Source organism: Podarcis bocagei (assembly GCF_964188305.1).
Source record: "Podarcis bocagei genome assembly, chromosome: 12".
NCBI lineage: Eukaryota > Metazoa > Chordata > Lepidosauria > Squamata > Lacertidae > Podarcis > Podarcis bocagei.
This window is the reverse complement of record NC_138137.1, coordinates 42,984,053-43,002,149: the sequence shown is the minus strand read 5'-3', so window position 1 is coordinate 43,002,149 and position 18,097 is coordinate 42,984,053. Positions and strand designations below refer to the sequence as shown.

Below are 18,097 nucleotides of genomic sequence, written 5' to 3'. Positions count from 1 at the left end.
AGGGCAAGAGTAGGGCAGAGGAACAGTAATGAAGTTGGAGCTAGGACTACACATGGGCATGAGCATCCATGCACCCTCAACATTGCTGTCTCCTTGCTCCACCCCAGTCCAGGTAAACTGCAGTAACACCCATGTCAGGAGGCTGGCTCCTCCCCAACGCACAGGCTGCTACTGGTAACAAATACTTTTGTAATGAGTTTTTGGAGGCATATCAGCCGCCTCATGGTTTCAAATGGAGCTTGTGATGAAAAGCACTGCTTGGGGAGGATATTTCCCCCAGAAAAGCAGCAGGTGGGGGGAAAGTGCTGCTTCCCACCAGCAACACAACCCATTCCCTCCCATCACTTTCCAGCTCCAAGACCAGAAATAAGCTTGTTAGAGGGGGAAATAGCCTTGGGGAAAGGAATGCAGCAGGGAAGCGGTTGGCAAGTGAAGGGTTTAGCACCCCTCCCATCTGCTATTTTTCTGCTTGAAATCATCCCCATCCTCCGTTTATAGCTATTTATAGCTATTACAGCTGTAGACTCCAATCCAGTTCAGCCTTTAGTGGGTGATCTTCAGGATGCATCACAATAACCACTCACATGAAGAAGCTGGTTATTTATAAGAGAGTTGCTCCCTAGCAGTCTAGAAGCTGACTTCCTAGTTAACCTCACACGCTCCTTGTCATTTAGGTGGATTATTCCTAGATGGGATTGTGGTCCTAGGATTTATATTTCACAGTTCATACAACACATCCAAAATCCCTTGCTTGCACTCTGCAGCCAGCAAAACTCTTTCTTGACGCTAAGGGCTGCTTGTATATGATTAAGTGTTTTACATCACCGGGCTCCAAGATTATAAATACAATGAATGAAACATGCTAATTTTGCCTACTGATTTTCATTTTCCAGAGACAGAAGACCCCTGCTGATAACTCTCAAACTGTGCCAAGTTGGGGCAGTGGGAGGTTGGGGTTTTTTAACCTTCCCCTCCCCCCCTCCTTAGCTAATTTTGGGAGACCAGTGTAATGAACAGCTCTGTCAAGCTGACATAATCATGCTCTAAGGCAGGAGGAAAATCCTCAATACCATTATTGCCAGCATGATAGCCAATCAGTATTTGTCACCCTAATAATCAATGTCAATTCTCTTTCCTTTGCCAGAATCAAACGACGCAGGGAGCAAGAAAGCCAAAGTAGAGCCAGATATTAATCAAACAGGTACAGGGTTTAAAATAACGATTTTATTGCCATGTGAATCTTGGCAGCATATTAATTGATTTTAATCGCCATTCTAGTAAGATCTCTTCTGTGTATTATGTGCAGGGTTTGATTGTGTACACAGCCCTTGCTTCATTTTTACATGGGTTTTTAAAATGTATAAAATCCCCTTGAAAGCTGTTAAGCCTGGGACAGACGGTAGCAGACAATAGTTGTTCATAGAATCAGAGAAATGTAGAGTTTGAAGTATACCCAGGGGTCATCTAGTCCAACCCCCTGCAATGCAGGAATGGCGGCTAAAGAATCCCTGACAGATGGCCTTGCAACCTCTGTTTAAAATAGAATCATATAACTGTAGAGTTGGAAGCTGTTGTTGTTTTTCAGGACATGGCAGGTGGTGTGAGAGAGGAATCGTTGCCAGTAGTCTAGGAGCTAACAATCATCATGATGGCAGTAATCAGCAAAATAACATAAATAAAAGGCATAATAAATATGGTAGATACTGAATTATACCCAAGCTGCTTTGCTGAAAAGTGCGTCTAAACAGTGTTGTTTTTAGGTGATGCCTAAAAGCACAGAGAGAAGCAGCCAGCTGCCTCTTCCGTGGCAAGGACTTCTGCTGTTTGGGCACCACCACCAAGAAGGCCTTGCCTGGGAATGCAGCGATGGGATTTTTCAAACTATATCTTAGTGAGAATCTACCTAATTTGCATTTGCAGCTGTGTTTGAAATTTGCACTTTTGTCATATGTTTCTTTGACCAAAAGATATGCACAGAATTAAGTTAAAACACATTGAACACACCCATCCATAAAAATGGAACAAAACAACCCCCATCTCAAATGTATCAAGCTCCATCTTCTATCACTGAACATACACTATTCACATCCTCACGCCAGACTTTCATTCATTCACTCCCTCAGCTTTGGATGCCCAAGTCACATCCTCACTGTTGCTCTTTGTTCCCCTGCAGGTTTTACTCCTGATTACCATGAGAACGGGGAGACTTTCAACGACAACATCTCCAGAAAGCCAGGAAACGTGCTGAAGACTCTTGACCCCATTCTAATCACCATCATAGCCATGAGTGCACTGGGCGTGCTTTTGGGGGCGATCTGCGGTGTCATTCTGTACTGCGCTTGCTGGCACAATGGGATGTCAGACAGGAACTTGTCTGCCCTGGAGAACTACAATTTCGAACTGGTGGATGGTGTGAAATTGAAAAAAGACAAACTGAACGCACAGAATACTTACTCAGAGGCATGAAGATGTAGGAGCAGCTGAAGAAGTTTTAGAGAATTGAGGCAGAAGAACATGTAACCAGCTTAAGGCTGGGGAACTGTGGATCTTCTATTACTGTACAGCCTGGAAACTGCGTTGAGGACGCTGAGCCAAGCTTTTCTCAGGAGCTTCAGTGAGTGTAACAGATATCCTAAAACTTGGACAACAATCTGTGTTAAACAATCTGAATCATGTACAGTCTACTTCTGTTTCTGTTTTAATTTGAAATAATCAAATGCTGGTGTTGAGACCAAGTATGATTGACTTAAGAAGGGATGTTTTGTTTTGCTTTCATTTTGCCTTCCTTCCCCACCTCCCTCTTGGTTTGTTTCCTTCCTCCTTCCAGCCCCCTTTGCAACTTTTGATGAGCAAGTTTTACTTTTTACTGTGCAAAAATCCAAGATGCTGTCACAAAGTGTATTCCGGTGGGGGTCCTTTAGATGGACACGCTCTCTGTAGCTCAGTGCCCAGAAAAAGACTAAAATATTTGGGAGCAACAGCAACTTGGTGGATTCCTGAACCTGTATTTGTGTATAATTGCTTGTGTTGTGCATAGGCAACGGAGGGTTAGGGGTGCTTTTGAAACAAAACAAAAGTACTGGTAGCATCAGTACTGGTCTAGTGTGTCAGCTCTGTTTACCAAGCAATACAGTCAGAATTTTATTGATGTTTCTCAGTGTTGTGCTAAACTTTGTGCTTGTGAATTCCATACAAGAAACATGTGCCATCACCCAGAAACAACCGGCGAACCAAGTGTACTGCCTAACACTGTAACAAAAACAAAGCAAAAGTCCTTGGCACTGGCTAGTGTGTGTCCTCTCAAGTGCCTTTTTGTTTGTACTGCTTCTCATTGTGTTATCATCAACTCCAGCTTTGTCTCTCTCTCTCTTTCTCCAGTTAAAAGTCCTTGTCCTTATTACTTACCCTAAGGGCTCACTGACTAACGAGAAAGTATATTTTAGCGTAAGTAAACCTTGGGAAGGCAAGGGCTTAAGGAAACGGGACAACCTGGTGGCTTGATTCTTCCATTTCCTTGTATTTCAGTTTCATGTCTCTGGACCATTTTTGTACAAAGCTGCAATATCTCCTGCCTTCCTCCTCCTTTTATGGTTCTTTCATATAGAATGTATTTTCAAATATAAGTGATCTCTCTCTTGCTCTCTCCTCCTCTTTGTCTCTACGTAGATTGTTGCATAAGCATTTGCCATTGCCAAGGAAAGGGAAATGCAGCTTTAATTTGCTGGTAATGGCAAAAATAATTTTATTAGACTTTTGTGTTGTGTTGTGTTTTGTTTTGTTTTGCTTTTCTAAAGTAAGGGAAATTTCTTAACTCTACCCTCCAAAGTTGAACTTTGGGTTTTCTTGTTAACAGCATAAAGTGACAGTATCTGTTTTTTCCCCTTAAGTAAGCCATGCATTCGTATTCATAGACGGCAATGAATAATTTTTCCTGCAAAGTAAAGGCCATTCTTGCCATCTCTTAGCCTTGCTGTCCAATTTAAAAGTGGTCGTCTCGGTGTAGGATTGATTTGTGCTAATTAGGGTTACACTGATGCTGCTACAAATAGATGGTGCTTATGTTGGCTTGATCAACAAGTTGCTTGCTAAACAAAATTCAGTACATAACATATTAATCCTAAATGAGGACAAAACCTTCAAACAGAGAATGTACCAAACCACATGGGGATTTTGTTGCAAATTACTCTTCTAAGAGCACTGTGTATGCAAATTATTTGTAGGTCCACTTTTTCCCCCCTTCAGAAACAGCTGACTTAATGTTGAAAATAATGTCTATAAAAAGTAATTGATAACTGATGCAATGCATTTAGGAATTAAATGATTTTCTGAAATAAGATCTTAAATGACCACAAGAGTCACCACAAGGTGATTTTGCCACCTCAGTGCTGTGTGTATGGCAAATATTTTGTTCAAATGCACCTTGACATGGTGGGAGCTGGTATTTACTGTAGCAGAGAAAATCTTTGAAAACTCCAGGAATATCGCCCACACAAGGCTGTATTTTAGGCTCAACATTTACCGTGAGAAAAATCACCTTAACGAAACATAGCATATGAATCAGCTTTTAGATATCCATCCTATACTGAAATTGGCTCACCTTGCCAGTTAATTATCCCAAAGGGAAGAGCAAGCTGAAATAATTTTTGACTGCACTTGTTTCATGTAATATTTAGTTGTGTTATGTAATTATTGACTCTTCTTTCGTCACATGAGCATCTTAAGATCCGTGACCTAAATGAGTGCAAACATCGTTCAAAGTTGGTGGGTTTAATTGCAAAGACATGCACTTGGCAGAACTTGGAAACAATGAGCCAAGCTCACGTTTCGTCATTGAGAAAAACTGGTTCACACATGCATGAACATATGAATGAAGAAACTGCCTTCCACTGAGTCACACCATTGGTCCATCTAGCCTGATATTGACTATACCAACCTCCCCGAAGTTTCAAGTGAAGAAGGGTCTTTCCTAAGTCTGCTGTATGATAAGCTTTTAAATCTAAGTGTGCTGCAGATTGACCTGGGCATACGCTCTACCACTGAACAATGGCATTTCCTTATCACTTTATCTCATCACTTCATTATTCAGCTTGGGGTGATTCTCAGTTAATTCTGTGAACTGTCTCCATAGAAGAATATTGTGTTTTGAGCTGATGCTAGATAATGTGTTAAAAAAAAAACTTTGATGCATCACACGAGTGGGTAATCACTTGATATCACTACGAAACACGTCATAAACATGCATGTGTGAACCAACCCCAGTAGAGTACAACCTCTACTATTATTTGGTTTGTATTGAATGCGCCAAATGTTATTTAGTGCAGAACCAAACCCAGAAGTGGCACGTTCTCTGCTCCAGGGGACTGCTTAAAACCTTTTAAGTAACGTTCCATGGATCTTAAGTTGCTCATGTGAAGAGAGCAGTATCACAAGCCTCTCTCTGGGAGCAACGTGGAAGATGCGAGCATGAATATAGACTCATGACTTATCACAGAGGGGAGGGGGAAGCCCAAGTAAACTCATTCAAAAAACATTTCAATTTGTTTAAATGGATGTGGGGTTAGCTATTTGTTTTGTTCTAGTTGGAACAGTAAAGCTTTTGGCTGCAATCCACCAGGCACTGCCAGTGTGCATCCTCCATTTGTTTCAGTGTGTGCCAACTCCACGGAAACAGATCAAGCTCTACAAGAGTAGTGCTTGGCGCATTGCACCCTTTTTCCTATGGCTTCATCTAAAATTTCCCGTGCCAGCAACTCAATGCCTGTGATGGGGAGCATTGGCTGCTGCGCCACTTGTCACATCCCGGAATAGGGAAGGGGGAGTTCCGTGAATATTATTCCAGCAGATATGTCAACATAGACCTTTGGAGCTGATGAGCCAGAGTGCAAATTTGTATGAACAGAATAAGGAAACCCCAGTGCTGTGGCTGTTTAATGCTAGAACGGAAGAACAAGGGATATGATTTCTTCAAACAGGAATTGAATGAAAACTGCCCTTTCAAGCAAAGGAAAAACGATACTGCAACTTTAGATGGAAAAGAAAGTATCTTGCACTGATAAATATATTTAAAAAATATATGTTTATAAAGTTATTAATTTGTAAAGGCAGTGTTACGAAATGTTCAGTTTATATTGTTTTAGATTGTTTCATAATTTTGAAAGTGTAAAATAACATATTTTTTTCTTTATCAAAAAAAACTTATAAAAATCTTCTGTAGTAAAATGAATTCATTTTACTGGTATATTATTGCTTCATGTTTTGTACCATCATAAAATTTTGTGCGAATTTTTTTACAGAAATTTTTTATTTTCTATGACAATATGACACTTTTAAATTGTTATTTCAAAATGAACAGCGAAGCCTTAACTTTAAATGACGTTTGTATTCTCGGACACTGAGTAGCATTTAAAAAAGGGTGGGGGGAACACATAGGATTGAATTGTAATTTAAAATTTCCAAACAATGACTACTACATTCCAAAGAAACAGTTGAATTAAACATTTTCATAAAATACCCCATACCTTCATGACTTTTATTATGCTTACAGCTGTACTGGTTTAAAAAAAACAGCTTACCTTTTAAAAGCATCTTTTAACAAGCACAGATGTTAAGATTCTCATCTGCTAGTCTGAAAACTTGCCTGAAAACAGACTAAAACAAAGAAGCACTGAAGGCAATTCCATGTTCAAAATCCACTTCTAGAATGTCCCACATCACATTACGAAGACCAGCATTAGCTATCAACTATGCAACTCAAAGTTCCTCACTGAGTGAGCTTGCCACAGATACCCCGGACAACACAATCTTTGCACTGAAACATTTTTTTTCTGTGCATGGATGAGCCTTTTGCAAAAGCCAACTGAATGAGAGAAAAGCAGACCACTACCAGAACTTCCCATTTCATAGAATCATGGAAGGGACCCCAAGATTCATCTAGTACAATGCAGGAATCTTAGCTAAAGTATCCATGATGACAGATGACCACCAACCTCTGCTTAAAAACCTCCAAGGAAAGTTGGTGGCATGGAGGTCCTAGCTGTCAGTCCCATAGGGATGCTGGGCAGGCAGGCAAGCAAGAAAGCAGCTATGATAACTTGCCCAAACAGAAAACGGACTCTTCTTTTCTAAGAGATAGGATCAGACATTGGATGCTGGTCCATTAGGGAAATTGGGACACTGCCTCATCAACCTCAGGCAGTGCCCAACTGCCTGATTTCTCACTTACAACCAGCCCAGGGAGGTGGCACTGCCTGTCATCTCCCTGCTCCGTAGTCTCTGTGTTGCCCTTGTAGAACTTGGCAAGGAGAAGGACGGGCACACAAGTAGACTGAGTTTACTCCACGCCTGACATTGGCTCTGGTTCCAGCTGCTGTCGGGGTCCTTGCCTTCCACCTCATCATTTCCAATGGTCACCATCCACCACTTGATCAGGTGGGACCTTTCTGAGCCTGTGAGTCACTGCTAAGGTGCTAAGTCCCAACAGTGCTCTCCAGCCCTTCAGAATGGTGGTGCTGAAGCGTAGCAGAAACCCAGGATGGCAACTCCTTCACATGACAAGCTGCTATACGGTTTGCTTAAATTTTGTTCCATAAAAAAGCAGAGCTTCAATCTCCAGCTCAAGACCGCCTGCACTTTACCACCGCAGCAAGAAACCTGCTCCATGCCTCTCACATGCCTTGCCCTAGCACAGGAAATTGAAATAAGAAGTTTGGGACTATCATGGTCATCACACACACATTTAGTCCATTTGGCTTGGCAGTGTGGAGCCTACAGATGCAAACACTACCAAGGAGATGGAGGGCGTATTCTGGTGCAAACCCCAAGCTGTTAATTTTACTTTTTTAATTGCACTCACACACACCCTTTCTATTCTCTTTCCAAGAGATCTTATCAGACATATTCCAGACAGACAAAGGCACTCGAGGAGGATGCAAAGCAGGGGCGATGAGGAAGTGGCCTGGAGATAGTTCTAAGGGCTAGGTGGAGAGGCATTCTGCCTGCTTGCAGGCTTCCCATTGGCTCCAGGCTGGCCACCTTGGGAACAAGTTCCTGGGCTAGATCAGCAATGAGAGAAAGATGGCAACCACAATCTCTCTCCTCACAGGGCAGTGTGCCTTCCATTTCATATCCACCAAGAGTTTTTGCCACTGAAGGGGATGCAAATGTCTGCTGCTCATTGAGGAGTTCCTATGTGTGTGTGAGAAAGGGCCACTGTGAAATGATCAGCTACAGCAAGACAACTATCTGTTCTATCCTCTAGAGGCAGATAACTGAAAAGATATATTCCATTATAATTTAACTAATGCTAAAGTTTCTTTTAAAAAAAATGTGGTCGAGGGTAACCAGAGGCATGAGATACAATGGAGAGGAAGAAATTAATGCTTTAACAAATCATTGCTCTGCGAGTCGACACGCTAGTAGGCACAAAGAGCAGGATACAGTAATTATGAGCTGTAATATGAATTAGCTGGACTGCTGGGATCAAGTACCATTCATGTTACTAAATTTAACACTTATCTGACAGTCAAAACCAAGTTTAGAAATTGTGACTCCAGGGAAACTAAAACTGCAGAACGGTTTGGGTTGGGTTTTTTTGAAGAAAAAAGAAAAAAAGCCAAGTGGAGCAATTATGAATAATAAAAGGCAGGCAAGGATCAGATTTAAAATAGCACATGTAGTGACAGAGATACATACCTTCTTTCCCAGACTATGACAGAGCTGAAGCTATATTAAACTAGGTATGAGATAAACCTTGGTGTCATATCTGAGGTATGGAGTAGGAGAAACCAAAGCAGAGATGTGGATGGGAAAGAACCAGAGGCACAACTGAAGCTTTGCTGGCTTCAGCTCCCGTTGTTAAAGCTATGATTTGTTAGATCGTTTTTTAGTGTTTTTTTGTCTAACAATATATGTGAACTGCTGTGATGAAAACAGTGCTTCTCACCTAAGGGTTTATGTCTTTTCCATGGATCCCATAGCAATGACCATCATCATCATTGCCAAATGCATTACCTGCTCTTCACCAGAAAGTCCCAGGTTACAACAATTCAGAGTTCAAGACAGTAAAAAGCAGATTGCATTCACACCAATAGGGTGGGCCCTGAAACACATGCAAAGTGTCAAAGGCCAGAGTAAAGTAGTACATCATCATCATCATCATCATCATCATTATTATTATTATTATTATTATTATTATTATTATTATTAGAGTTTATATACCACCCTATACCCAGAGGTCTCAGCGTGGTTCACAGAAAAGATCACAACATATATAATCAGAATAAAAACAACAACCCAATAACACCCACCCACCCCAGAAAAGAGCCACATTTTAAAAGGGTATAGGATGTCAAACACATCAACCAAAGACCTCGTTAAAAAGGAACGTTTTTGCCTGGCGCCTAAAGGTGTGCAATGAAGGCACCAGGCAAACTTCCCTGGGGAGAGCATTCCATAGGCCCGTTCTCATGTTGCCACCCTCCGGACTGCTTGACAAGGTGGCACATGAAGAAGAGCCTCAGAAGATGATCTCAGGGTCTGGGTAGGTTTATATGGAAAGAGGCAGTCCTTGAGGTATTGCCATCCTGAGCTGTTCTTCAGAAGTTAGCAAAAGCTGCATAGTTCAGAAGCCACTATACAGAAGAAGCCTCTATGAGAAGGGAGATCCGCAACTTAGGGGCTGCCACAGAGAAGGTACTCTCCCAGGCCACAAATACACCCATAACTTCAGAGGAAGGTAGAATGATCAAGAGAGCCCCTTCCACTGATCTTAACACCCGGGGGAGGCGGTCTGTATGGAAGAAGCAGATCATTTCTGAATCTGAATCTACACATATAAATCAGTGTGTGCAAATTTAATACAAATCTATATCCTCTTTTGTGCTGATGCAGTTCCTCTTTTGGGGGCCATGTGTCATGGCAACCCAACTTCTGGTCTCTAATGTAGGATTGTGGCACTCAATTTAGGATTGTGTAAAGCCCCAGGTATTGCTGCTGCTTTTGCTAGTGCTACTAGTGTTTAACATTTTGTGTCAACAATGTACCAGGATCTCTAGAGAACCACTGTCCTTTCTGTGAGTTATTGATACTCACAAAATATCTAAAAGAAGAATGAGCTGGATTCCAATTGGAGGTCCAATTGGAGATGACAGCTGGCACCATCCAGCATTTATGCAAATTACTTTTACTGGCTCATCAAGCATCCTGAGCAATTTCCTTGAAAGTTAATTCTCTTGGTTTCAGTGGAAGATACGACAGTCCAGAGCACGCCTCTGAAGAATCAGCAATGACTTCTGGGTCAACAATACTTTGGAAAAAAATTCTTGGAAAAACTTGACAGAGCTTCAGAAAAGGGCATCAGCTTATAATTTTCCTAGAAGATCTGAGGCCAGCAGCAATTTGTTAATGTGCACATGGACTTCATCCAAAGGTCCTAACCAGAGAACTTCCACACCACATACAGAAACATAAACAAGGCAAGAATTTGAAGCACATCTGTATGACTTGGCGTGAAGTCAATATGGCACAGACAACAAAATTACGCTGTGTTACGCTGTAGACTTGGCTTGACAGGAATAGCTTTTGACAGCCCTTGTCTCTTTAAATTCCCTTTCAGTCACACACTAATTAAACTCTATGCAGTTGCTAGAAATCCAAATTAAACTTTGCAATTCATTACTTTTGATTTGATGTCAGAGACGCATCCATTTTGTTGTTGATGTTTCTACAGAGTTTGCTCAAATACCCTGACCCGTGCCATCAAAAAATGAAAGGTGGCGGTAATCTTTTAATCTGGAGTTGGTAGGAGCTGGCTTGTCACAATGAGATTGTCACACAACTGACGAGTCAGGGCCTCTCAGCAAGCGGGAAGAAGCATCTGGGTTGTAAGTTTGAGCCTTTTACAGTCAGTTGGCCTGCCTGTGGAGTTAGCCTAAGGAACAGGCGAAGGAAGGTCAGAGGTAGGAAGGGTGAAATGAGATCAGCTCTCCAAAGGCAGGCCAGGTAGGCGGAGAGCAAAGCAAGCTAAAAAACCAGGAGAAAGGCTTATAGGAACAGGCAAGTTCAGAATGAGGAGTGAAAGTGCTGAGCCGTTGTATTGTAAAAAGACTTGGTTCTTACAAAGAGCCAGTAAAGTGGCAAAGCTATGTTTGGGCTGTGCTTTTCAGACTGCAGTGGGGGCTTGTGTAATTGAATGCTCTCTCTCTCTCTATCTCTCTCTCTCACTCACTCACACACACACACACACACGTTATGTACTCACCCTGGGCCAGCAGGGGGATACTGTAGATAGTTTTCACTCAGGTCCACATATGCAAATAAGGAATTAAAAGTGACATTCAGTGATTGGATAGTTACAGAAAGTTGTTACTGTTGCTTTGTAGTTGAGCTCTATCTAAGCAGGTTGGCTGAACCCTTCAGCCCAGTTCTGTTCTGGCCTGTGAATAAACAAGAGCTGTCTGAAGAATCGCTGTGTCGTCTGATATGTTCACCCACAACTTAACAACACACACACAAAATCCTGGCACTGAAAAGTTAGATGTTAAGGAGGACTCTAGCCTAGCCTTTCCCCTGGCATACTAGTTTTCCGTGTGTGTGTGTTCAGTCATATGAGCCCCAGTGATACAGTCTTATCAGGGACAGCCCAGACACAAGTTGAGCATCTCATCTGGTGTTTGTGAGAAGTAGGGAAGACACATTTAGAGAGGGGCAGCAGAGGAGAGTGGCCAATAACAGTTGAGATGGAGTGAAGAAAGGCATGCAGCCAATCAAACAACTAGGGACTAAGGAGACCCATGATTTTCCCCAAGAGATGCACTGGTGCATGGATGAGAGCTCCAGTCCAGTTCCTGGAAGGCAGGGCCAGCCCTATCATTAGACAAAATGAGGCGGTTGCCTCAGGCACCGGATTTGAGGTGTCATGAAAATGTTTTATTTTGTTCTTACTCCCAGGCACTCGTGGCATTCTTCATCTCAGGTAGCAAAACAATATGGTCAGTCTTGAGCTCAATGCAACCTGACTCAGGCGTGTGTGTGTGTGTGTGTGTGTGTGCATGTGCTATTTGCTGCTTGCTGCATTAGGCAGCAAAATAACTCAGGCTGCTCTGCTGGAAGGCCTGCAATTCGACAAAAGCCATGGCAATGTGTCTGAACCTACCATATGAGGCTTTTCCTCAGTTGTGAGTTGCACAAGCGCTTTGGAGTACATAGAACCATAGAACCGTCCTTTTACTCACACTAAAACTGGTGGCTACCATGAGCCCCAATCCCTAGTGTGAGGCATGTCATGAACTTTAAGGGAACATCCTTGGAGCATATCCATGTGTGCACTGAACTTGTGGAGGAAGATTCCCACAAATGGTTTGCCATATGCGCATTCAGTTTATACTGCAAAGAAGTCTGCGCGGTTTAAAGAAAGTGCTTTACCAGGGGCCTCGGCCCTCAATTTTATTAATTTCCCCTTTTCTGCCAACTCATGTCTGTATCTTCTGGCTCTTTTCTTCCTCATCTGTTTTCTCTTTTTAACCTCCAGACTCTTAAAATCATGAAGTTAATAATAGCTGTTGGGGAAATATTGGAAATCTTGACTAGCTGGGTAGATCAAGCATTCCTGACTCCCCACGACTTGACCACAGAAATCTAAAGGATTTATTAGTTTCTGAGCCTGAGAACAATGGAATGACTCTAGCAATGATACAGGTATGACAGGCTCTGCGGAGAAAATAAAAGGAGGGCTGTCTGGGCTCCCCAGCAAAGAGATAACAGAAACAGCCAGAGCAGATCCGCAGTCAAGATACAGCAAAGTTACATGCCTAGAAGTTGGAGCAGAATTAACTCCGCATGGTAGTAATGCCTGTGTGAGACAGATGGAGACTACATAAAAGGGCTGGCAGCATCAGAGGTTGTTGAACACAGAGGAGATTGGAAAAAGTGGGGATGCAGAGGGCAGATGGGTCTGGAGATCACAAATTGTGAAACTCTACATTTAGAAGGGAACAAAAGGATGTCTAGTCTAACCCTGTTCAGTGAGCTAGGGCCATTCATTCACTAAATGCAGCCCCTGTAAGTCAGAGCATGCATATAGTACAGTACAGCAGTGTATTGCAAAAAGGAATAACAGCCCTGGGTGACTTAAGAAAGAGAGCCACACACTAAATGAAAAGGCATGAGAGGGAGGGAGAGAGAATCTCTCAGAATCATGAGAGGCATCTGAGTCCAGGAACTCTGCTTCCATCACTGATCCAGCAACATGTGTAGGAAGTATCACATTGGCAGGACCAATGGCATGGTGCCTTTCTGTGCAAATGTTGCCCTTCATTTTGGGGGTGCAGCACCTGTGCTAGAAAGGAGCCACCCACCACCCTCTGGGGAAGTGAAGGCGGAAGACGCAACTGAAGTTTTGCTATACAGCAAGTCTAACTTCTGTAACAAGTTTTTGTACGGAAACAAAAGACATCACAGTGACTACCACTATGCTCCACCCCCAGCGACAGGGCCCCAGACTTGTGCCCTAGCAAAGTTGACTTAGATGTAGTCTTGAGGCTGCATGCACTCAGCACGCTTAAAGAGCACCATGTCTCAGGATCAGGGCTCCCAGACTGTGGAACTCCCTTCCACAGAAGACTAGGCTGGTCCCCAGTCTGCCTTTGCTTTCATTGGCAGGCAAATACTTCTTTTCTTTTCTTAGAGAGGCCTTTGGCCACTAAGTGGCTGTTGCAGCAAGTCTTTTAATGGTGGCTGTTGAATATTTCCTTGCCACTTGTTGTGCTTTTAAATGGTTTGGCTTTGATTCAGTGCTGTTTTTAATATTTGGGGTTTTTTATACTAATAACTGGTTGTTGTTGCTGCTGCTGCTGCTGTTTTAGCTGCATCTCTTTTTAAATTGTGTTGTGAGCTGCCTTGGGTCCTACACTGGGGGAAAGGTGGAATAATTTAAAAAAATAAAAGGAAAAGGTAAAGGTACCCCTGCCCGTACGGGCCAGTCTTGACAGACTCTGGGGTTGTGCGCCCATCTCACCCAAGAGGCCGGAGGCCAGCGCTGTCCAGAGACACTTCCGGGTCACGTGGCCAGCGTGACGAAGCTTCTCTGGCAAGCCAGCGCAGCACACAGAAACGCCGTTTACCTTCCCACCAGTAAGCGGTCCCTATTTATCTACTTGCACCCGGGGGTGCTTTCGAACTGCTAGGTAGGCAGGTGCTGGGACCGAGCAGTGGGAGCGCACCCCACAGTGGGGATTCGAACTGCTGACCTTTCGATCGGCAAGCCCTAGGCGCTGAGGCTTTTACCCACAGCGCCACCCGCGTCCCAATTTTTTTTAGAAAAAAATTAAATATTTAAAAAAATACATCCCCCCAAAACAGAATTCTGTGAAACACACTTTACTCCACACAATTCCCAACACTATACAGATTCCATTATTTTTTTGTTGGGGTGGAATAATGTGTTTTAAATGTGTGGTGTGTATGTATGCAATGGAAAAGTCCATATGTAGTAACGTGCGGCTCTAAGCTCCTTTTTCTCTCTGCTGCCGCTACTCTCTCCCCTACTCTGGAGAATAGCTGATTTCAAGGTATCATTTAATATCTTTGAGAATGTGGTTTGCATCCATCATCCTTGAGGGCTCTGGGAAGGGAGGAGGGCAAGATTTCCAGCTATTCCAGAGCTCCCCCATCAATTTAGGCCTCCAACAGGTTTACAGCTATTGCCAGAGCAGTTTGACTAGGTGAGGATGGACACGGACAGAGTCCTCAGTTTAAGGTCCAAGGCACATCGGAATGATTCATCTTTTCAGAACTGCGCCATATGTTTTTCAAGCCTCAGCCTGCATAATGCCAGAGCATTATGAAACTCATTTCCCACTGGCTGGCAGGAGATGCACAATTACTCCGAGGACGGTTATTCTCAACGTGAAATGAAGCATGAGCCCAAATAAAAAAGAATGTCACCTGTGGCCATTTTAAAATGTAATCAATTTTTATGCTTCTGGGACTTGCCAGAATCCAGCAGCTGAAAGAAGCAGGGTGAGCGTAACAATATCCTTCGGCGAGAGTTTATGCATCCCTGAAAAACTTCATGGGGAAAGGCTTTGCTGAAGATTATTAGGAGGAGGAATTCTCAGAGCTACTTTTCATCCCAAGCGTTCCAGAATCCACTCACTCTTACACACAAAGGCAGATGGTAAGCAGGCTCGTCCTGTTGCACAGTGGAGAATCGAGTTTCCAGCTCCCAGAATTCCCATTTAATAATTGGGAAAGGGAGCAGAATGTACCCTTTAGGCCAGACACCTGGGCCTGCAAATGCACTGGCAGCCAGAGAAGAGGAGAAAGAGATGACATGATATGTCTGTAGCAATGCCCTGGTGCCGGCCTGTCATTCCTGATCTTCTTCCACGGAATCCCAGAGTTCTCCCGGATGCATTTTGAAAATCGCTATCCTAAGGATCTCCGGATGCTTGCCTGACTTCTTTTAAAGCACACGTTGCTAGCAGCTCCCTTTAATGTTAATAAGAGAAATGCGCACACACACACAAGTGTAATGGAAGAACAGAGCTTTTACAAAAGAGTGTGTGACAGCTAAAGTGCCTCAGTCAGCGGGGGAAACAAAAGAGGTCATAATTTATGTGAAAGGTTGATTAGGAAATGCCCCCAAAATGCTGTGCTAACAGGTCTGACCCCCCATGACATTTGGCAGCTTGAAATAAAAGGGGTGAAACATTCACTGCTGGCAGGTGACTGCATAATGGGGAGAGATTGATTTAAAATCCTTGTCATTGTCATTTTGCACCTGCATACATAATGATCTTCAGCTCCTCATTAAGGGCTCCTTGTACTTACAGAGCTTTGGGGAATGGAGAGCTGGGTGCGGAAGGGGGAGGTGGAAGGGCCTGGCAGCTTTGAAATGATATTTCATTGTTACAGGATTTTTGGCAGCTAACTCCGCTTAGAAGGTATCAAAGCCATTTTTACAACAGATAGTCTCCGCGCTGGCACAGTCCATGCATACATTACTGCCCTGCTTTGTGAGGGCTCAAATCTCATTCGACTACTGAGCACAAGTGCCAACTGCAGGGCATTACATAATAAAACATGTCACTGGGCATTAGAGGAAACAGAGGGATGCTAAATGGATCCAAACTAAGACAATGTACTGAAAGGAGGGGGGGAGATGGCAAAACAAAAACCCTAAACCCTTGTATTAATAGGGTTGCCACCTTTGCCCTGGCTGGGCTCTTCTGCCGATGACAGGTACAGGGCAGGTGGACAATCAACAGGTGAAGCTTTTGCTCCAAGGTTGTAAAAACACATGTCAGAGTGCTGTCTGCTATGCAGCAGCTTAAAAGGACAGGGTGTCTGCCCTCTCCGAGAATGGTGACAGCCCTGTCTGGAAATCATGTCTGCAAAGGATTGCTGTCCCTGCACTGCAAATTGGCAGTCTTTTTACATCATGTGGGCTACAATATTACCCTCAAATCCCCTGAGGCAGAGGCTATGGGATATTTCAAGCAGCGATCTTTGCTCTAGATCTTATGTAACATGTGGACCTGGAATCCACTATGGCCATGATTTTCAGTTACCATCATATTTCATGAATCTGTCTGTACCTAACTATGGCCGATTATTCACCAAAGCCAGACAAAATGTATTTCCATCAGAAGTACTAAACAGTAGGTTGTCTGGCATACCCTGCCAGAATAGGCTCTGCTTATGTTCTCAGGGTGTCAACTCTATGAGGAATACCCTACTACACTGTGAGCAGTTCAAACAAACCAGGGATCAATTAATTAAACCCCTATTGGTAAACTTAACTGGAAAATCCGAAACCTTCTACCTTAAGTACCTCCTTGGAGATATGTCAAATGATACTATCCTGGCTGTGGCTAAGTTCTTCTCGGAAGTAATAAGAAATAGAAACCTACATGCTCTGGATAAAACATAGTGACTGCCTTGGAATCCTTTCACTGCATTTCTGTTTTATTTTGCTTTTGAGAATGCTTTTGTGGGTCTTTGGACCGAAATAAAGAAGGTATATATTAGCATATATTTAGGTGTTAATAGTTCTGCCTACCACCCATGCCAGGCAGGCCCATTGAAGGAGTCTGGAATCTTTAAGACTGCAAAGTTTGTAATTGCTTAGTTACAGAAAAAAACCCTGTTCTGTGGAGCAGGTGTTGGGGTGCTGCTTTCAGGTGTAAGTGCTAGGGTTACGATGGATCAATAACGTAGTCTGCAGTTTGGGACCTGGGTCATATTAGGCTCCCCCCCCCCCAAGAGATGCTAAGAATGCCATCTGATGCTAAGGGCTGCATCAGTTCCTCATGAGAAATAGTGAGTGAAAAAGAATCATTTTCACATTGACTGTACACTTAGGCTTCAGTCCTATCACTTCTCTGGGAATAAGTCCCACTGAACTGCATAGGACTTCTTAGATATGCATAGGACAGAGCTGTTTGCCAAAGTAGGTTTCGCAAGGAGATTTTATAGGCACAGGAAATGCATTCCTTGTGAAAAACTATTTTGCAACTTGCCTCTGTACCATCACAAAAACTAAGATGGAATGGTCAGAGTTAGGATCCTAAACCTTCCACTGTGATGAATCCAAAGGCAGGTGTTACCCACGAATGGCCTTCGCCTCTATTTTGTCTCACTTGCCTTCCATGCATGAGAATTAGGAATCTCATCTGAGCATTCGTTTTGAATTAGCCCTGACACACTTCGAGGAAGACACTGCACAGTAATGACTGCATCGCTCTCGCTCCGATAGACATCAGCTGCAGGTCAGAAGTGCTGAATGGATTACATTGATAAGGTCACTGTATGAACAGCTTATTGTCATTTGACATTTCAAGAAGCAGTCTGCAGAGCACAAATGAGAGCTACAGGCAAAAAGCAGGGCTTCCAGGTTCAGTCCCAGAGGCTCAGCCCATTTCCTTAGGGATGGAGCGCCTCCAGAAGTTGCTAGACTCCAACTCCCATCAGGCTCAGCCAGCATGGACAAAAGTCAAGGATGATGGGAGATGGAGTACAAGCTCTGGAGGGTCACAAGTTCCCCAGTAGGTAGAAGTAGTGAGAAACATTTTTTTGCCTGAGGGCTACTATTCAGAGG

General features: G+C 43.3%; 1 protein-coding gene across 3 annotated transcripts in view; it reads left to right on the top strand.

The window, feature by feature from the left end:
* NRP1 (neuropilin 1) overlaps window positions 1-6,510 on the top strand; it is a 136,024-nt gene extending 129,514 nt beyond the window's left edge. For 2 of the 3 annotated variants that reach the window (XM_081163543.1, XM_081163542.1), the window contains exons 16-17: window positions 1,145-1,201; window positions 2,174-6,510. In XM_081163543.1, coding sequence (XP_081019669.1) covers window positions 1,145-1,201; window positions 2,174-2,466 — 350 coding nt within the window. In that variant the 3' untranslated portion in view covers window positions 2,467-6,510. The remainder of the gene's footprint in view (window positions 1-1,144; window positions 1,202-2,173) is intronic. The other variant, XM_081163544.1, reaches the window with a different exon arrangement.
* Window positions 6,511-18,097: the final 11,587 nt, after the last annotated feature.